General features: G+C 60.6%; 2 protein-coding genes across 4 annotated transcripts; one reads left to right on the top strand and one right to left on the bottom strand.

Annotated features, from left to right (window-relative positions):
• Positions 1–1,257: 1,257 nt before the first annotated feature.
• On the top strand, positions 1,258–12,654 carry LOC144949555 (uncharacterized). 3 transcript variants are annotated; one of them, XM_078879487.1, is made up of 10 exons: positions 1,258–1,414; positions 1,756–2,371; positions 2,507–2,705; positions 2,963–3,147; positions 3,385–3,757; positions 4,181–6,596; positions 6,753–6,914; positions 7,789–9,138; positions 9,537–9,805; positions 10,151–12,654. In XM_078879487.1, the coding sequence occupies exons 2-10, from the start codon at positions 1,758–1,760 to the stop codon at positions 10,391–10,393; spliced, it is 5,811 nt and encodes a 1,936-aa protein (XP_078735613.1). In that variant the 5' UTR covers positions 1,258–1,414; positions 1,756–1,757; the 3' UTR covers positions 10,394–12,654. The 3 variants fall into 3 exon arrangements, with proteins under 3 accessions (XP_078735613.1, XP_078735614.1, XP_078735612.1); XM_078879488.1 differs by lacking the exon at positions 6,753–6,914; XM_078879486.1 differs by having other exon boundaries at positions 4,181–6,914.
• A 1,869-nt stretch (positions 12,655–14,523) lies between these two features.
• Positions 14,524–19,670, bottom strand: NEDD8 (NEDD8 ubiquitin like modifier). The gene is made up of 4 exons (XM_078879395.1): positions 19,484–19,670; positions 16,498–16,545; positions 16,217–16,299; positions 14,524–14,954 (listed from the first exon to the last, which is right to left on the bottom strand). Exons 1-4 carry the CDS (start codon positions 19,499–19,501, stop codon positions 14,870–14,872), a joined length of 234 nt encoding a protein of 77 aa, XP_078735521.1. The 5' UTR covers positions 19,502–19,670; the 3' UTR covers positions 14,524–14,869.
• Positions 19,671–19,726: the final 56 nt, after the last annotated feature.

The following is a 19,726-nucleotide window of genomic DNA, read 5'->3' as shown; positions in this document are numbered from 1 at the left end:
GGTGGCGGGTGTGAGTGAGGAGAGTGTGGTGTGTGTGTAGGTGGTGGTGATGGTGCAGTGTGTGAGTGAGTGTAGGTGGTGGTCATGGTGCAGTGTGTGGGTGTTTGCGTGTGGTGGTGATGGGGTGTATGAAGGGTGGCGTCGTCAACACCAGTGACGATTATCTGAACCAGTCCTGCATCTCCCCTAGGTCGACTCAGACTTAAATGAGTAATGTGTAAACATGGCCACTCGGCAGACAAAGGCGACCGGGCGTGGTGATGGCCACCCACCACCCCCTTCCCGGCCTCGCCGGCCTTAATAAGGTGATCACTGAGAGTGATGGAGAGTGGGGAAGTTTGTGCCTGGAGGTGGTGGGTTGGAGTTTGTGTATGGGTAAGTGATGCGTGTAAATGTGTGTATGTGTTTGTGAGAGTGTTTGGTGTTTTAGCGATATGAGTGTCAGTGTGTGAGATTGTGTTTTGCAGTACGCTTAGGAATCGTGTAAGTTTGTGAAAGTGTGTCCTTAAGGGTGAGTAGTGGAGCCGCTAGTGGAGTGATTAACCCAGCAACCGGAGTTCAATTCCCGCTCATGACGGTGGCAAATGTGTGAACCGATCCTGGACACTCATAGGTTGACTCTGCCTTAAGCGAGAACCTGGTGCAGTGTGTAAACATTAGTGCGTGGTGCTGGCCTTAATAAGTGCTCGCTAACAGCACATGCCTCAGCAGTATATAACATTATATGCGGGGAGCTTTGTCTTTGTGTAGTTTTGTGACAGTGTGTGCGTGAGGGTGGGAGTAGTGCGAGTGTTGGCGATTGTTCGTGGTAGAGAGGGTGTGAGTGGTGGGGGATGTAGGTTGTGTGTTTTGTGGGGGTTGGAGTATCAGTGTCGCCCTCTGGTGCCGAAACATCTCCCATCATCCCCCTCGTCCCCCTCGTCATCCATAAAAAAACCCGGCAAGTCTCTTCCTGCTTCACCGCACGTGCGGCATTGCTTCCCTGAGCTGGGAGTGGAAATTCCACATTCTTATGGTCTCCCTTCGGCATGTAAAGATTCACCCCCGCCCCAAGAGATTGGATGATTTGGCAGGATTAAAGGTCGTGACCCAAGTCCACAGCTTGTTGTCTGTTTGTCTCTCTCCGCCTCCTTCGTGTTGTTTGCTCTCCTTCGCCAATGGGCCGTGCGTGCGCAGCCTCCGCTTGTGAGTGAGAGGTGGATTGTGACTCCCACCCACCCTCCCCTTCCTCTGCTGCTCCCCTTGGCGGTCGCAGTGGTAGAGTGCGAGGATGACGAGGGGACGGCAGCGGAGGAGCGGGGCGGGCGCTCCGCCCTAATTTCCGCTTCCACCAAGGGCCCCCGGGGGCCCCGGGGCTCCCAGGGGCTCGCGTTCGCTCGAAGGCCCCACTCCTCGCACGCGCCCCGCACCCTCGGTAAGATAGCCGGCGCCCCACGTGTCCCGTGTTCGTGCCAAGATTTCGTGATGAACGTCGCGTAAATAACGATGAACTATATTTATAGATGTCTATTAACATTTATATTGCACGTCAAGTCACCACGAAAAATCACGCTTACCATGATGCTGTAAAGCATACTTCATCATGCCAGCGGTGTCATAATGAGTTGCATGAGTCAAGCAGGTGCGAGTAAAGATAACCACGATCCTGCAGCACCGGCGCTGGTTACTTGGCAGCGGCGGTGCCGCCTCAACCAAAGACGCATCCGTTACCTTTTTAATGGTTTAATTTTCTTGTTGTTGCTCCCCTCACCGTAGCCATGGAGATGGGCGTCGTCATGGCGCCTCGTGGCTTCGCAGCGGCGGGTCTCCAGGCGGGCTCGGCGCTTGGTTGCTATGGCGACGCCAACGACGCCGACGGTTGCTATGACGACGACTTGTCGTCGGTGAGCGCCATGATGTCAGCCGTGATGGGGGCGGCGCAGCTTCCCCGGCCCGGCGCTCACGCCCACCTCGTCGGTCACCACGGCAACCACCTGGATATCGACCGCGACGCCGGGGAGCGGGGGGTGGGAGGCGGGCCGATCGCCGGGGCGGCGGCGGCGCTGGCAAGGAGGGCGGCCACGATCGACGGCGCACTCTCGCCGCGCTCGCTCTCGCCGGCTCCGGGACGCGCCCACCGGCAAAATGGCGGCGGCAGCGGCGCCCGGCGGCCGGTGGTCGGCAACGCCGGGGCGCCGGTCGTCGCGGCGACGGACACGTCGCCGGGAGCACCGGGAGACGGCGGCACCGGCTGCCACGTCTGCCGCGTGTGCAGGCGGGCGCTGAGCTCGGCCAGCTCGCTGGACCGGCACATGCTGGTGCACTCGGGCGAGCGGCCCTACCGCTGCCCCGTGTGCCGCCAGGCATTCACCACCAACGGCAACATGCACAGGTGCGGCGGCTCGCCAGGGCGCACACCCGGCCACGCGCAAAGTTGGTGTCTTTACGAGTAAACGAATCGCGAGGTTGGCGAATCATTCGTTGCCATCTGCGTTGCCCGCCCCCCACCGCCCCCCATGGTCCCCAGGCACATGAAGATCCACGAGAAGGAGCCGGGACTCCCAGACCCCTGGCCTCAGATGGCGCCTCCCCAAAAGCACCCACTCGGCTGCCCCCCTGTGCAGGAGCTCTCGGCCCCCCCAATCGCGCTCCTGGGGCCCCCCGTGACTGCCAAGCGTCCGCTGAGCCCCGCTGAGGCCGAGGATGAGCCCTGGTCCTCCAAAAGGGTAATGAGTGTTTCGTGTTACTTGGTTTAACTGTGTGTTGTGCGTATTGTGTTGTGTGTAGTGTGTGTAGTGTGTGTAGCGTGTGTGTTGAGCTGTGGATTCTCGCTCATGGTCAACACCAGTGGTGATTATCTGTCCTGGACCTCCCCTCGACACTCATTAACAGCACTTGCCCCAACAGGCTGTTCAGGCTATGCAGGGGATCTTTGTCTTTTCCCGTGTTCATTTGGTGTTTGCTGCTGCATGTGGCATTCCAGGTGGCCCACGAGCAGGTGGAGGGGGGGGAGAGGCCGGGCAGCGTGGGGAGCGCTTGTGGGCCTGGCGCCACAGAGGGGCCACGCGAGTGCCATGAGGCGCCGGGCGGGCCCCAGGAGGCACTGTGGCGCTGCCCCCTGTGCCTCAAGCACTCAGCCGTGGAGGAGCAACTGGGCACGATCCCACGGTGAAGCATGCCACATACACTCAGGGCTGTTAGCGAGCACATGTTAAGGCTTGATGGGTACGCTGATCAAACTTTGGTTGTCAAGTTCTTGGTGCAGCTTGCTAACCCGCTACGCTACCATTCCCTATAATTCTCACACTCACAAACACACTCGCTCGCACGCACGCCGCCACCACCCCCGAGCTGCGTCTCGCGCGTTCTCACGCCCGCGACGCGTTCCGTGCGTGTTCTGTGCAGGTGCGAGCACTGCGTCCCCTCCTCCACTTCCACCTCTTCCACTTCTTCTTCCACCACCTCCACCAATATCTCCGCCACCTCCACGAGCGACCCGACGGAGCCCCACCGCGTTCCTCACGGCGCCGGAAGCCCCGGCCTCAGTGGCGGCGCCACGACCCCGAGTAACGACGACGACGACGACGGTGACTCGGGGCCCCCCAAACTGCGTGCGGCCCCCATGTCCCCGTCCCCTCCGCCACCGACGGCGGCGACGACGGCCAGCCCCCCGCTCGACCCCGCGCACATCCAGAGCAATCCCAGCAGCATTCCGAGCGGCTTCCAGCAGCTGGGCTTCGTCGACTTCTGCTGCCAGAAGTTCCCGCTGATCGCCAAGGTGAGCGGAGCGCGAGTCAACCGGCCGGCTCTGCCAGCGGTGCAGCTCGGTTCACCCCGACCCATGTCGGTTTCTAAGCTCTCGGTACACGTGTTGAATCGTACGCGTGGACGAACCATTCACGGTCACGTCAGTGTGATAATTATCGGATCACCTGGGACCGTGACTGGTTCCACCCGTAGTTGATACAAATAAGTTCACCGTCATCATCGTTGTTGGCCATGATCAGTCCATTGCCATCCCTCGTGGTCCTGCAAGACCACCCTTCCGCCAAACCAGGCGTGTCCTGGTTCAGTAGCAGTCTCCTCCTCCTAACTCCTCCAATTGTGAACTGCGGCTGCTGCTGCTGCTACCACCACTGGGGTCTAAATGTTTTAATTGGTGCACGTCACCCCCCCACCCCCCCACCCCACCCCCCTCCAGGCTTGGTGTGAGGAAAATGCGCGGCGCAGCGCCAGCGCGTCTCACCGCTTCGTGTGCACGGCGTGCGACCGCGCCTTCCCCATGGCTGCCGCGCTCCAGCTGCACCACCGCACTCACCACAACCTGCACCGCTCCACGTCCGTCCAGCCCCACCGCGAGCGCCGCCTCCACCGTCACCGTGACCCCGCGGCGCACCCGCCGGCTCCCCTCCGGCCCGATGGCGCCGTCCTCGGCACGGTCCCATCTGACCCGGCGGACGCCATGGTCGCGTTCATGGGCTACCTGGGCCTGCGCCGCGCGACGGAGGTCGCGACCCCCCGCCCCACCGGCACGGCGGCCTCCGGCGCCGATCGGCCACGGGTCGAGGCCTCGAGGGAGGGGCGATCGCCGCCGGCGCCCTCGGTGACGGCCGTGGCAGCCGCTCCGTTCCCGCCCCCGAGGGCTTTCGTGGCACGGCGTCCGGCCCCCGGGGCGGGGCCCGCGAGGTCGCCACTGCCGGTACCGGCGGGCGCGCCATCGGGGCCGAGCTGCGAGCTGGCCGACATCCAGCAGATCCTGCTCATGGCGGCCACGGCATCGCCGGGCACGACGGGGGTGCTGCTGCCGCTGCCGCCGCTGAGCAAAGCGCCACCACTCGCTCCGCCCTCTTCCTTCGCCGCCACCGTTGCTACCAAGCTCATGCCGGCGCTCAAGCCCAAGCCGCGCGCGCCGCCGTCGGTAACCGCGGCGGCCCCGCTCGTCGTCACCGGCACGCTGCTGCCGCTGCCGCCGTCGCCCACGCAGGCGGCGTCCGCGCTCGCGTGCCGCGCCCCGCCGCTAGCGCCGTGCCGAGCCCCGCCGGTCGCCACGGCGACGGGGGAGGCGGAGGGGTCGCTGGGGGTGGAGGGGGCGGTGGCGCGCGGCGGCGGCACCGTCGTGCCGGATTTTGCCGTTCGGCCGGCGCGGTCCGTCGTGGCGGCGGATACCGTCCCCGGCGCCGGCGACGCCGTCGAGCCCATCGACTTGTCGGTGCCGAAATCGAACGGTGCTCCCACCAAACACGGCGCTGGGACCGCGGCGCCCGCGCTCCCGCCCGCGCCACCGGCCGCCCCTGCCGCTCCTCGCCCCCACGCCGACGAGCGTCCGTTCCGCTGCTCGGCCGCGTTCCGCGCGAAGGCGAACCTGGACAAGCACTCGGGCCCCAGCGGCCCCGCCGCGCCGCCGTCGCCTACCGGCGCCACCGGAGCCCGGCTCCTCCCGCCGCCGCCCGGGCCGTGCCCGAGCGGCGGCACGGGCCCCGATGGCACGGCTGACCTCTCCCCTCCGCTGCCGTCCTCGCCGCGAGATGCGGCCGTCCCGTCGCCGCCGCTGGGGACCCTGAAGCAGGAGGAGCCGGCGGAGGAGGCGGCGGAGACCGACCCCGCTCCTCGTCGTTCTCCCGCTTCTTTGTCGGCTGACGCGGGGGGATGGCCCCCAGGGCCCGGCGAGGGTCCGCACGTACGGCGACGGCCCGGCAGCCTCCTGCTGAGGAGCATCCTGGCGGCGAGCGGCACCGGCGAGTCGCCGGAGAAGCTGTTCCTCACCGGCGGGGGGCTCGCCAGGGCCGTCGCCTCCAAGGAGCCGCCCCCCCTCGCCTCCATCGCTCAGATCATTTCGTCCGTGTCGGCGGCGCCCGTGCTGCTGCGTCCCGGCGCGGCGGCCGGAGCTGGGGAGGAGATGGAGGGGGGCGACCCGGGTCGCGCCAACGGCGCCACGCGCCGAGAATCCGGGCCGCCGAGCTTCGAGAGCGAACGGCGCCGCCGCACCGCCGCCGGCTCGGCGCCCGCCGTGCGCAAGCGCGGCCGCCCCTCCAACGCCGCGCGTGCCGCCCTGGCCAACGGCACCGGCCCTCGGCCGGCAGCCAAGCGTCGGAGATGGTCGGACGAGCCCGGCGCCCGGAGCGGACGTCAGAGCGGCGGCGGCGTCATTGGTGGCGGCGTCATTGGCGGCGGCGGCAAGGGCGTGGGCTCCGAGGCGGTGGACCTGGACTCGAGTGGGGAGTTTGCGAGCATCGAGCGCATGCTCGACTCGATGGATTCCAGTCGCTTCATGGTGCTCCTGGAAGCCGCCGGCGCCGGCATAATTCCACCGGCGCCGCCCCGTCCCCGCGTCCCCTCGGCCGGCACCGGGGGATCTGGGGGGTCCGGCGGGGAAGGGGAGAGCGACGGGGGCCACCGCACCCCCGAGCGGCGTCCGGCCGGCGGAGACGGCGCCGACGGTGGCGACGGAGGTTTGGAAGAGGAGGATGAGGATGGGGCGGAGGGGGGGGAGTTTGAGCGCCAGGGCGGGCTGAAGAGGAACACGTACTCCAACTCGGTGCACAGACTCAAGTGCCCGCACTGTCCGCGCCTCTTCCCCTGGATCAGCTCGCTGCAGCGCCACATGCTGACGCACACCGGTGAGGGACGGGCGGCGCTGCACGCGCCGCACGCTGCGCTCGCCGCCAGCCACGCGAGCCGCACCCCCCGCGTCGCGCAGGGAGAGCGCGCCGGCGCCGCGACGGCGCCGCGCGTGTCACTGATCGTGTCACGCGTGTCGCGCCCGTGCCTCCCAGGCCAGAAGCCGTACCCGTGCCCGCACTGCAGCGCCTTCTTCTCCACCAAGTCCAACTGCGAGCGCCACTTGACACGCAAACACATGGGCAAGGGCGGCACGCCCGCCACGCCTTGGCAGTTGGGGTGCGACGGCGCCATCGGGGGCCAGGCCAGCCCACCGGGTGCGTGTGTGTGCGCGTGTGGGCGCGTGTGTGCGCGTGTGTGCTCGTGTGCGCGCGTGTGTGTGCGTGTGTTTACGGGTGCACGGGTGCTCCCTAACAGAACATGCTCCCACAGTCCATATGGGAGATCTTTGTGCATGGGCAGTGTGTAGTGTTGTGGCTTGGAACCTGGTGACCCGAGTTTTGATTCCTGCTCACTACCACCAGTACATGCTGGTGTGTAATTACCAGCACTGGGGAACAAAGGCGGCTGGCCGTGGTGCTGATCATCCACCACCCGTTTATGCACCGTGCCAGCCTAAATAGGTGCTCGTTATAAACACTTGGCCCAACAGACAAATGGCTATATCGCGGACCTTGGTGTTTGTCTGCTCTCGACTCACGATCATAAAGACCCCATTTAAGCTGTAAGTCTTCACCCTGGGGTGTGACACAGATGCCTTCTGTTCCTGACAGAATCTTGTTTTGAGCTTTCCTGGGGGGCTGAGGTATGGCAGGGTGGTTCTGCTGTCTTCCTACTGATCGATCCTGTTATGTATGCTGATGATTTGGTGAGTTGGAAAATCTTCTGAACTTTTCACAAGACAAAGAACCTGCCTGTGACATCGAGTGCTTCATCCCCTCAACTCGCCATGAGCAATGCCGGTTGCGGAGAGGTAGAGTTGCGGAGAGGTAGAGTTCCCATACCGTAACCGTGGCAGCGTGCACATGACGAGCTCCAGTTTGGCAACCGAGGAGGTCTCGCTCTAAATAAGTCGGGCGGCGTGTCGGGGAGCCTGCCCGTGTGTGTGCCGTGTTGTTAGAAGTTTGATTTTGCGTCTGCGAGTCCACTGAATGCGTTCCAAGTGCTAACGGGTATGGCCGTCCTTTGCAGATTCCCCACGGTGTATCTGCATGGAGTCCGTGGAGGAGAAGGTGATGGAGCCGGGACTCGCCGTGAAACTGGAGATCGTTGAGGATGATGAGGGTGACGATGGACGCGGCTCCACGGGACCGGCCACTAAGACCTCTCCGCCGCCATCACCGCGATCATCGCCGCGGCCATCTCCGTTGCCATCGTCGCCAGCTCCATCGCCGCTGCCGGGGCTAGCACCGCCACCAACGCCGCCGTCTTCGCCGTCACCACCTTCACTTCCACCACCACCACTACCGACGGTGCCATCGCAACCATCGCCATCGCAACCAACGCCATCACAACCATCGCCATCACAACCATCGCCATCACAACCATCGCCCCTGCCGCCGCCGTCATCGTCCATCTCTTCCGTGACTCACGCCGATGCAGGGACCTCCATCTCGCCGCAAAAAATCAAAACGGAGTTCCCGGCGCTCGCCAACGGATTCGCAACCGCGACAAATGGAAACTGCGACGATGCCAACAACATGGACGACGATGACGACGACGACGAAGAGGAGGAGCAGGGGGAGGGGTCGGAAGGGTGGGACGACCCCGATGACGACACGTCCAGCAACAAGAGCCTGGACCTTGATTTCGCCGCCAAACTCATCGACTTCAAGCTGGGCCCTGGCGGCACCGGCGTGGGAGGCCTGGCGATCCCGACGGAGGTCACGGCGGCGGCGCTGGGGGGCCCGGTCAGGCCCCTGGCGGCGGGTAGCGTCCCCGCGGCGCTGCTGGTGTGCGAGTCTTGCGGGAAAACGTTCCGGCACCGTGCGGTGCTGGCGCGGCACCGGCGCGTGCACACGGCCGAGCGGCCGTTCCGCTGCCCGCAGTGCGAACGCACCTTCACCACCAAGTTCAACCTGCAGCGGCACGCGCAGCGCCACGCCGCCGCGGCGGCGCCGGCGGCGGCTGCCGCCCGGCAAACGCTTGCCAAGCTGCTCCCGTCGGGGCCGCTGCCCGACGCCGTCGTCCCCGCCACCGTTCGCGGCGGCGGCGGCATTGCCGTGACGGCGCGGGACAAGCGGGGGAAGAGGGGCGGTGGCGGTGCCCGTCGCGGCGGCGGCTCTTCCCGGGACGCGCGGTGCGAGTCTCGGGAGCACGGCTCGCGGGGATCGGAGCACGGCGACGGTGCCGCTCGGGCCGGCGAGGATGTCGGGGAGGACGGGACGGCGGCCGGGGACGTCGAGCGTGGAGACGGAGCCCCGGAGGGGGGCGAGGCCGGGGGGGGGAAGGAGCGAGAGAAGAGGAAGAAAGTGTGCGAGGTTTGCAACAAGCGGTTCTGGTCGCTGCAGGATCTCACGCGGCACATGAGGTCGCACACGGGTGAGGAGGCCTTCGCGACGCGTCGCTCTTCCCGCACGCCATGCCATTGGGTGATCCATTTATGGGCAGCAGTGTGGTGGCGCAGTGGCAACACTCCCGCCTCGCAGCAAGAGGCACCTGGGTTTGATTCCCGACTCGGGCGTTTTCCTGTGTGGAGTTCCTCTGTTCTCCCCCTGTTCTGTGCGGGTTTCCCCTGGGTTTTGCTGTTTCCTCCTATAGCTACAAAAATACACACAGTGGTATTGGAAAACATGCCAAACAGCAACGTCTCCCCCTACTGCTAAAAATTTGGCAGGACCCTCCTATAAAAGCCCACACTTTAAGTTTAACTCCACGCACAAGTGCTGTGTCGGATTGTCAACGCGGCCGTGTTGTGTGTGTGGCATCTGCACCTCCAGGCGAGCGACCGTACAAGTGCGACACGTGCGAGCGCACGTTCACCCTCAAGCACAGCCTCGTGCGCCACCGCCGCATCCACGACAAGGGCGGCCGCGCCGAGGCCTGGCGGCCTCCGGGGCCCCGGTGTCTCCTGCCGGCGCCGACGACACCGCCACCGGCGGCGCAGCCTCCCGGAACGGCGTCGCCGCCGCCGAACGACGGGGCCCCCAGCCCGCCGCGGGAAACCCGCGACCCCGGGGAGGTCATCCAGGGCTCGTTCTTCCAGTCGGTGAGCGTGCGTGGCTTTGTGGGGGCGCCGGCCGCAGGGAGGCCGTTTTGCGCTTTGTTTGTTTGGCAGTGCATCTGCATCACCGGCGTAGTTACGCACAGCAGCGACATGGCTGAGGGGGCGGGGGAATTGAGACCCATCGGTGCTGCCCCTGGGGCTTGTCGCCGTCTTTGTTGTTGCCCGGCTCCGGCTGCTCAGCTCCGGCTGCTCGGCTCCATGGTGTCGCTTCCCTCCCCCCAGTCCCACCACTACGTTCTTATAAAGCGCCTTGGGGCTCCGTTAGGTGAGGAATCAAATTATGACTGGCCGCATACACACTTGACGCGTTCGTGCCGCTCTCTGCAGGTTGGCGCCACCGTGCCGTTTCCGACGCTTACGCTGGGCTGCTGGGGCGTCGCCGCGGGAGCCCTGGGCGCCGGGAGAACGGCGGACGCCGGCGCCGCCGGTGCCTCCGGGGGCCTGGCGGCGGCCCGCGATCGCGCCCGCCGCTCCGACATCATCAAGAGCCTCTTGGGTCTGCCCGACGGCACCGTCCTGGAACAGATGCTCGAGTCGGCCGACTCTGCCGCACAGCTGCTCGGCGTGTGAGCGCTGCCGCCGACGCATCGGCTCAATAGTCCGCTCCGTCCGAGGTGAAATTTGGGGTTTGCGCACCGCGGGAGGTCGGGAGGTCAGCCACGCCGGTTCCATCTTCCTGCCGTCGCTGGGACGTCTTCCTTCCCTGCACGAGCGCGCACGCAGTATTCCCGCGTAGCTGGTCTCCGGGCGCCGCCGTGGCTCGTGCGGCGCCGGTACTTGGCGACACGGGGCCCGGCGCGACGGGGTTCGGGTCGGGCGGCACTTTATGCCGGCGTGGACCGCGTGTGCGCGCCAGGAGCAGGCAGTATTAATGTGGCGACGACGCGAGTGGCTCGTGTCACCGGGTCGGGTTCTTTAGGCTACGGCCGCCGGCTGGGGGCAGCCAGGGGCGGCCAGAGTCCACCGTGTTGTGCCTTGTGTTAAGACGGCAACGGGGGGCAGCGCAAGCGGTCGCGTCAAGCCCGCCCCGCCCCGCCCAGCTTTCGCTTCCCTAAACTGACGGTGCCTTGCGGGGGAGTGACAGGCGAGATCGTGAAGCGCTGGGAGGACGTCCGCTACACAGTCGGGGGCTACTCAGGGGTCCATGAGGACCCAGGAGACCCCAGGGTAAAGGGGAGCAGCCAAGGGGGGACAGTGCCTTCTGCCTTCGTCCCCCGGTCACTGCACCAGCGACCCGGATACCAGCGAGAGAAGCAAACCGCTAACACGCCGGCTGTTTGGCGACCGACGGATTATGGCGCTTTGGGGAATATGTCACAAAAGCGATTCGCCGCCTCGCCGTCGACTCACGAGTGCCTTCCTCAGTTTTGAGAATCGAGCAATACATGCGGCGGTTGTGCGTGCCTGGCCAGGCAAGTGGCGATGCCACGGGCCGGCGCAGCCACAGCCGACGAAGCCTTGAGAAAGCCATGCTTATTTTCATAGTAATAACGGTGTCAATTGTACAGGCGTTAGGTTTGTGTTTTCTATACATATATTATATATTTATATACGAATGAACTGGAGGGTGCTCTAGCTTCGCCTGCATGAATGTTCACACTGGGCTTTGATGGAAATCAGATTACCGGCAATGTCGTTGCTCATGTTATTGTTATGATTACGATGCTGTTCTTGTTATTTTTCCCGTGTTGCCACTCGGGGCAGGAGGATCATCGATTCCCAAGTTGCGTTCAAGCCATGATGCGCTTGAGCAACGTTGGGGCAATTGTCGCCAGGAACACGTTTACTTTGAGCAACTATGGCAACTTGTTACGGTAGTGGCGAAGAGCGATTTGGGGGTTTTGTCCAGCCAGTGAAAAACTGTTTGAAGACGGCGCGTTTGATGAACTGTGATTGGTTGACGCAGCATCCAACCTCGGGTAGTCGCGTACCGGCGCCGTCTGATCGGAACTTGAAGCAGCGATGAGATTTTTTCAGATTTGGGTGACTACATTTAATTTACAATAGTACAATGATGCAGCAACCATTGCCGGCAACGATTGCCCTGAATTTGCCGTGGGGTTTACTGTGGCCTTCAGCAAGAGGCTTTTTCATGAGGCCACGGCGCGCGGGGCCTTCCGCGCATCCTCTCTCGGCGGAGTCGCCTCGGTGAATCCGTTCCGCCGACTCGGCTCGCCGCATCTTCCTCTCGACGCACCAGCCTGTCTGGCAAGCCCTGCCCATCGGTCACACGAGCAGCCGGTCACCGCCGCCCGGTGCGGCCGAGCATCTCGACTAGGACCGGTTGGGTAATGGCGGCAACCGACGCGTCTTTGCCGGTGGTGTTGGGATGGGTGCCGAGGTCGCCGCGAAACGATGACCTATTTGGAAAACGGCGCTGCAGTAAATCGGTAGCCTCGACCCAAACCATACAGCAATTCCTAACCTCTGAGCCATATCTCTGTCGTTAACGATATCCATAACCCCAACTCTATCCCAAACCAAACCCTGATCTTTAATCGTAGACCCAACCGCAACTCTGATTTGGCCTCCGCGTTATTTCCCAAGCATGGCAGCAGTGCCCTCGTCATCCCCTCCCTCCGCTCGATTTGAATGCTGAAAACCAAAGAGATTTATGTTCCCGCGCCCCCTCCCCCATTCCCGACCCGGAGCGGCCGTGCGTGCCGCTCCCGGCTAATGCGGGCGGCACCGGCGAGGCGAGGTGGCCCCAGTGGCCAGGGCTCGCGCCGGGCAGCGGTGCGCGGCGCCAGCAGATGGAGCCTCCTCGCGTCTTCCACGCGCTCGTTTTCTATGTTTTTTGTAACGGATGAATAAACGCAGAGTATGCTTGACACCGCCGTGCCGCCCTCTCTTGATACAAACACGGGGGCTTTTTTGGATTTAATAAAATGATAATGCATGGCTCCTTTTGTCAATCCATGACCTCCCCTCGCTGTGCACATCGTGGGGCTGTTGTACGACGAAGTTTTACCACACCGGTTCGTGTTGGTAGGCCAAGGGATGGGAACTCGGTACCAAGTTGGATATCGCCCACCGCCGATATTGGCTATGGCCGGGAATGAAACTTGCTCGGGCCGACGGGTTCATCACGCACTTTGTAGCCCCTGCACCACAGATTTAGACAGCATCTACATGCAAGCGCGTCTTGAGATGCCGACCCTGATGCCGGTTTACGAAGTCAACTGCCCCCATCGTGATGACGCAATATCGGAACCGGCTCGATGGAGCAAGTGGGGCTGCAGCGGTTTGCACGCTGCGCTATAAACCCGCCATACTAAGTCAGGTGCCAGCCACAGATAACATCGGTGACCAGGGATGTACGAACCAGTCCTGGGCACCACCTACTTCACCGATCCGCACTCACCGGCGTGAGGTTCGGTCAAACAACCTCGACTGACATAACATGGGGGAGGCCTGAACCCAGCAGTTGATTGGCAGATGTCAGTGCATTTGTATTATTGTATCGGTCCATTTGGAGGAGGCATTGCTGCGGCAGCCTGGAGGAAAGGGACAAGCGAGGAAGAACTGTCGGGTGGTGCTCTCGGAGGCAGCTGCAGCTCCTCTGGAAGGGGGTCCCGGATAGTGTGACCGTGTGGGGCCCACCACAGTGGGTCACCGCGATGGAGGAGAGCGAGCTTGGGGTTGGCCAAAGGGACATTTGGTGGTTCAGGGCCCACTCCAGCAGCCCCCTACTGCCAGTCCTGCACGGAGGATCCGGCAGGAGTCGGCAAGGAATGGAATGACAAGAGTGAAATGCTGGGCTGCCTTGTTCGTGAACACTGCAAGGCCCAAATACAGAAGTACGTAGAGAGCACCAAGTGGCTACATTTCCAGCCTCGTCTTCAATCTATTGCGGTCGAAGTGGTCGGTTGACCATCCTTGGCCATGCTCGTCAGTGTGGGTTGAAGGCATGGAGCACAGACTTGGAAGCAAAGTACAGAACTCCTCTCATCCGGTGTGATCCAGGGTACAAACATCGCAGATCCTATGATCTGCACAACTCCACTGATGCGCAAAAAACCTGCGTATAATCAGACAATGGCAACTGAGCATGATGATAGACACACCACCGTGTCCGCAGTGATGGCCTTAATACGTTCTCGATAACAGCACTTGCCCTAACAGCCCGTTTGCACTACACGAGATCTTCGCAAGTGCACATGTACTTGAATGAGTGTGCGTGTCCCTGTATACACCTGTGTATCGCCTGCACGCGTCTCGGCTTGTTCACTGCCTGAGGCCTGCAGTAGCAAAACCCCGCTAGGTTATCCACCGCGACGCGTGGAGGTTGCGCCAACCTCAGCCGTACCGCCTGTTGCAGGCGACCTGTGAACTCGACTCAAGGTGACGCCCGGGAGACGGTGATGGCTTCAACCCTGAGCACCTTTAGACACCGGATCCCGAGTGACACCACCAGGGCTGACTTTCACACCGGATATTTTCCGGGTTGCTGGTAGATTAACGACTGTCACCGTGACTCATAGCCACAGCCATCACGAGAGGTGTGCTGAATGTGGAAATATATTCTGGGTGGATGACTCGGAGAGACCTTGGAAGGGAAGCCCAGTGCTGGTTCAGATGGTCAGAACAGATATTATCCGTGGCGAGAATCACGCCACTGGATGAGGAGCGCAGTTTGATAACCACTGCACCGTCGCTCCAGCCTGGATGCCACAGATGCACACACGGGCGTCAACAACAACAGGATCAAACTTTTAATGGAGCTTTTACAAACATATCTGCAATATAACCGGGGAAGAGAATGAACTGTAAGTGGGGGGGCAGGGGCGGAGGGGGGGCGCCGTTGATAGAGTGGCAGGCCGTCGAGCCTTGCGGTGCGAGGGGCAAACGTAAACGTTGGGGGGAGCTACGCGGAGGTGGCTGGAAGGTCGCCCTTGCGTCGGGAGACAACGCAATCGCGCTGGCTGCAGTGGACATCGCAACCGAGGTGGGTGGCATGCATCGGCATGGGTTGAGGTCAATGGGTCCGGGTGGGGTTGGGACCACCAGCAGCAGGCGGGGAGGGGTGCGATGGCGGCGGCGCCATCAGACGCCGCCCCTTAGCGCCAGCACGAGGTGCAGCACGGAGCCGCCCTGGATTTTGTAGTCGGCGGCCGTCTTCTCATCGTTCCTACGAGGAAATGGACGAGGTCAGCATGTGGAAGCTCTCGGGCAGAACGTGAAGGCAAGAAACTCATTTGAGTAATAATTACAGGACTGCACTGGCAGCAGCAATGCATTGGTTTGTCAATTAACGCAACAGCATATTCGCATCTTCTCGAGCGTATACATCAAACCACACAAAGATTAATAAAGTATTAAAACATTTACCACACTTCCCCTTCTCATAAGCATCTATACATTATACACAATTCTACCACACTAAAATATCAAATCTGTCAGCATTTAACTATTTACCACATTTCCCCTTCCCACAAATCTTACAACAGCTGTTCTCAGCTCGAGGAAAACCTTTTGTGGGGCGGGGAGGCGGCACAGGCTGTGGCACGGAACCCGCCGTGCAGGGTAATTTTGACACGAGGGTAGGCCTCTGTAAGCTATACCAAACAAGATTCAGAAGCCCCTGCCGCCTTACATTAAGCCTTTTTATCCGATACCATTAATCGGCACTCAAATATCATGCAGCATTCAACCACTTAGCACACACACCTCTCACAAGCCTTACAAATACGCCTGTCACATTTGACATCACTCCACACTCAAATACTAACCGCACTCGGCTAGGGACCACGCCTTCCCTTTTCGCAAGTCACGCTCACTGTAAAAATCACTGTAAAAATCACCAAAGGGCCACATCTTTCCTTGAACCAAATCACCACAACTAACTATTATTAACATTACACTTGTTTACCCAGGGAAGCCTCAATGAGTCTCAAGACTATTTTTTAGTAGGCTCTTGACAAGTGTTTGCAGGAGGGGCGATTTAGTTTAACACGTGACAAATTGGCACGTTCTGTTTACGTGGCAACCCTTACCAGTTGGCTGTGTCGGGTGGTGGTGGGTTTTAACGACACATTCATATATTTACGTGATCTAACCCAAAAAACCTCTATTATGGACCAATGACATTGTATGTTTTTTTAACTATGGGGAAGTAAACTGGAGAACACTGAGGAAACCCAAACTAAACAGGGGGAGAACATACACGCTCCACACAGAAAGGCACACGAGTCAAGAATCGAATCCAGGTCCCTTCTTGCTGTGAGTCATGAGTATACTCGTGCGTCGATTCATCTAGATTCTGATAGTACTGCTGTTGACGCCGCTGGTTGTCCTGGCACCAAACTAGAAGTCTGACTGGGTTCCCGCCGTCTGGTGAAACGGAGACAACGAGAGAGGTCCATGCGGCTGGAGAGAGAAGGGAGCTCCTACATCTGTTTGCCGCTGAAGATGAGCCGCTGCTGAGGAGGGGGGATTCCCTCCTTCTCCTCGACGCGCTCCTTGATCCGCTCCACCTGGGGGGTTAAGCGGGAGGTGAGGGGGGGTAGAGGGCCGATGCAGTGCTCAGAAGACAAATCTTGTTGGTCTTGGGGGTTGTCTGACCAAGCTTCAAGAAGCTGGTCGCCCAGACATAACGTGTACGAGTAAAAAATCATTGATGCTAACACGCGATTCAAAGCGTAACATGGGAGAGAGCGGGGAGCAGTACGCACCTTGTCCGTTGGCTCGATGTCAATTTCAATCTCTTTCCCTGTGAGTGTCTGCAAGACACGGGGAGACACGGGGAGACACAGGGAGACACGGGGAGACATGTTACATTGTGAGACGTGTTACATTGTGACACGGGGAGACATGATGAGACACAGCGCGCAGTCCCCGAGTCTGTAGTTATGAGTCAGAAACTCTTGCAGGCTCCAATATAAGTTTCTGTATTTTACATTTTCTAAATTAAAAAAACTATTTATTTACAACTGCTTTTTGTGCTTAGTTTGTTGTCCTTCCCCCATACCTCCGATTAACACGGTTGGCTATGTACGGTGTGAAATAAATTCAACATACATACAAAATCCACTTATTTAGCTTCGGAGACTCAAAGGTCTCGGGGTAATGTCGTCTCAGGATTCTCTGGGTTACAGTCTTTAGATCTCTAGGGGTCCGAGTCTCAGAGATCTCGGGATCTCAGTTTCTAATAGTCCCAGTGTTAGGGATCCCAGTGATTCAGTGATACGGTCTGAAGGATACGAGTGTTTGGGTATATTAGGTGTTTATGGTCGAAACAGTAAAGGGGTTACAGAGTTAAAGTCACATTCTTATGGACTTTAGTGTCTCGAGTCTTAGAGTTAAGGTGTTAGATTCCCCAGATCTGGAGTCTCTCAGTCCCCGTGTCTCTCAGTCCCCGGGTATCGCTCTGCCCCGGGTTCTCTAAAGTCCCGAGTTAAACAGTCCCTGGGTTTGTCTCTGTCCCTGGGTTTGTCTCTGTCCCTGGGTTTGTCTCTGTCCCTGGGTTTGTCTCTGTCCCTGGGTTTGTCTCTGTCCCTGGGTTTGTCTCTGTCCCTGGGTTTGTCTCTGTCCCTGGGTTTGTCTCTGTCCCCGGGTTTGTCTCTGTCCCCGGGTTTGTCTCTGTCCCTGGGTTTGTCTCTGTCCCTGGGTTTGTCTCTGTGCCTGGGTTTGTCTCTGTGCCTGGGTTTGTCTCTGTCCCTGGGTTTGTCTCTGTCCCTGGGTTTGTCTCTGTCCCTGGGTTTGTCTCTGTCCCTGGGTTTGTCTCTGTCCCCGGGTTTGTCTCTGTCCCCGGGTTTGTCTCTGTCCCCGGGTTTGTCTCTGTCCCCGGGTTTGTCTCTGTCCCTGGGTTTGTCTCTGTCCCTGGGTTTGTCTCTGCTCCTGGGTTTGTCTCTGTCCCCGGGTTTGTCTCTGTCCCTGGGTTTGTCTGTCCCTGGATTTGTCTCTGTCCCTGGGTTTGTCTCTGTCCCTGGGTTTGTCTCTGTCCCTGGGTTTGTCTCTGCTCCTGGGTTTGTCTCTGTCCCTGGGTGTCTCTGTCCCTGGGTTTGTCTCTGCTCATGGGTTTGTCTTTGTCCCTGGGTCTCTCTGCCCCTGGGTCTGTCTTTGTCCCTGGGTTTGTCTCTGTCCCTGGGTTTGTCTCTGTCCCTGGGTTTGTCTCTGTTCCTGGGTTTGTCTCTGTCCATGAGTTTGTCACTGTCCCTGAGTTTGTCTCTGTCCCTGAGTTTGTCTCTGTCCCTGAGTTTGTCTCTGTCCCTGGGTTTGTCTCTGTCCCTGGGTTTGTCTCTGTCCCAGGGTTTGTCTCTCTCCCTGGGTTTGTCTCTGTCCCTGGGTTTGTCTCTGTCCCTGGGTTTGTCTCTGCCCCTGGGTTTGTCTCTGTCCCTGGGTTTGTCTCTGTCCCTGGGTTTGTCTCTGTCCCTGGGTTTGTCTCTGTCCCTGGGTTTGTCTCTGTCCCTGGGTTTGTCTCTGTCCCTGGGTTTGTCTCTGTCCCTGGGTTTGTCTCTGTCCCTGGGTTTGTCTATGTCCCTGGGTTTGTCTCTGTCCCTGGGTTTGTCTCTGTCCCTGGGTTTGTCTCCGTCCCTGGGTTTGTCTCCGTCCCTGGGTTTGTCTCCGTCCCTGGGTTTGTCTCTGTGTCCCTGGGTTTGTCTCTGCTCCTGGGTTTGTCTCTGTCCCTGGGTGTCTCTGTCCCTGGGTTTGTCTCTGCCCATGGGTTTGTCTTTGTCCCTGGGTCTCTCTGCCCCTGGGTCTGTCTTTGTCCCTGGGTTTGTCTCTGTCCCTGGGTTTGTCTCTGTCCCTGGGTTTGTCTCTGTTCCTGGGTTTGTCTCTGTTCCTGGGTTTGTCTCTGTCCCTGAGTTTGTCACTGTCCCTGAGTTTGTCTCTGTCCCTGAGTTTGTCTCTGTCCCTGAGTTTGTCTCTGTCCCTGAGTTTGTCTCTGTCCCTGGGTTTGTCTCTGTCCCTGGGTTTGTCTCTGTCCCAGGGTTTGTCTCTCTCCCTGGGTTTGTCTCTGTCCCTGGGTTTGTCTCTGTCCCTGGGTTTGTCTCTGTCCCTGGGTTTGTCTGTGTCCCTGGGTTTGTCTCTGTCCCTGGGTTTGTCTCTGTCCCTGGGTTTGTCTCTGTCCCTGGGTTTGTCTGTCCCTGGGTTTGTCTCTGTCCCTGGGTTTGTCTCTGTCCCTGGGTTTGTCTCTGTCCCTGGGTTTGTCTCTGTCCCTGGGTTTGTCTCTGCTCCTGGGTTTGTCTCTGTCCCTGGGTTTGTCTATGTCCCTGGGTTTGTCTCTGTCCCTGGGTTTGTCTCCGTCCCTGGGTTTGTCTCCGTCCCTGGGTTTGTCTCCGTCCCTGGGTTTGTCTCTGTGTCCCTGGGTTTGTCTCTGTGTCCCTGGGTTTGTCTCTGCTCCTGGGTTTGTCTCTGCTCCTGGGTTTGTCTCTGCTCCTGGGTTTGTCTCTGTCCCTGGGTTTGTCTCTGTGTCTCTGGGTTTGTCTCTCTGTCCCTGGGTTTGTCTCTCTGTCCCTGGGTTTGTCTCTGTCCCTGGGTTTGTCTCTGCTCCTGGGTTTGTCTCTGTGTCCCTGTGTTTGTCTCTCTGTCCCTGGGTTTGTCTCTGTGTCCCCGGGACTAGGCGAGTGTCAGGTCTGAGAAGGGCCTGGGTCGCGCTCCCTCCGCGGGGTGCCGCTCCCTGTCCACCCTCCCCCGTCGCCAACCCCCGCTCCTCACCTTGACTTTGATGAGCATCGCGGCTTCGTGTGGTGTCGCTCCGGCCTCTCTCTCTCTCACGCTCAACGCCGCTGCCGCTGCTGCTGCTGCCGCTGCTGCCGCTGATGTCGCCGTGAATCGCGCGAGGGGAGAAGCGCGGCCGTGATCAGAGCTCGCGCCGTGACGTCACCGGCGCCGCAGTGTCCGCGCCTCTGATTGGCCGCGCCCGTCCCCACCCCGCGTCCAATGGGAAGCGCGGCGGGC

The sequence above is a fragment of the Lampetra fluviatilis genome, chromosome 54 (assembly GCF_964198595.1).
Source record: "Lampetra fluviatilis chromosome 54, kcLamFluv1.1, whole genome shotgun sequence".
Lineage (NCBI taxonomy): Eukaryota > Metazoa > Chordata > Hyperoartia > Petromyzontiformes > Petromyzontidae > Lampetra > Lampetra fluviatilis.
The sequence above is the reverse complement of the archived record's forward strand: the minus strand, read 5'-3'. Positions and strand labels throughout refer to the sequence as shown.

Bases quoted from the DNA above. Each gene is read 5' to 3' on its own strand.
- LOC144949555 (XM_078879486.1), top strand. From the start codon at position 1,758: ATGGAGATGGGCGTCGTCATGGCGCCTCGTGGCTTCGCAGCGGCGGGT. The intron at 6,915-7,788 runs GTGCGTGTGTGT...CGTCCTTTGCAG, and splicing joins GGGCCAGGCCAGCCCACCGG to ATTCCCCACGGTGTATCTGC. The intron at 9,806-10,150 runs GTGAGCGTGCGT...CGCTCTCTGCAG, and splicing joins AGGGCTCGTTCTTCCAGTCG to GTTGGCGCCACCGTGCCGTT.
- NEDD8 (XM_078879395.1), bottom strand. The intron at 16,300-16,497 runs GTGCGTACTGCT...TTAACCCCCCAG, and splicing joins ACATCGAGCCAACGGACAAG to GTGGAGCGGATCAAGGAGCG. The intron at 14,955-16,216 runs GTAGGAGCTCCC...ATTTCCTCGTAG, and splicing joins ATCTTCAGCGGCAAACAGAT to GAACGATGAGAAGACGGCCG.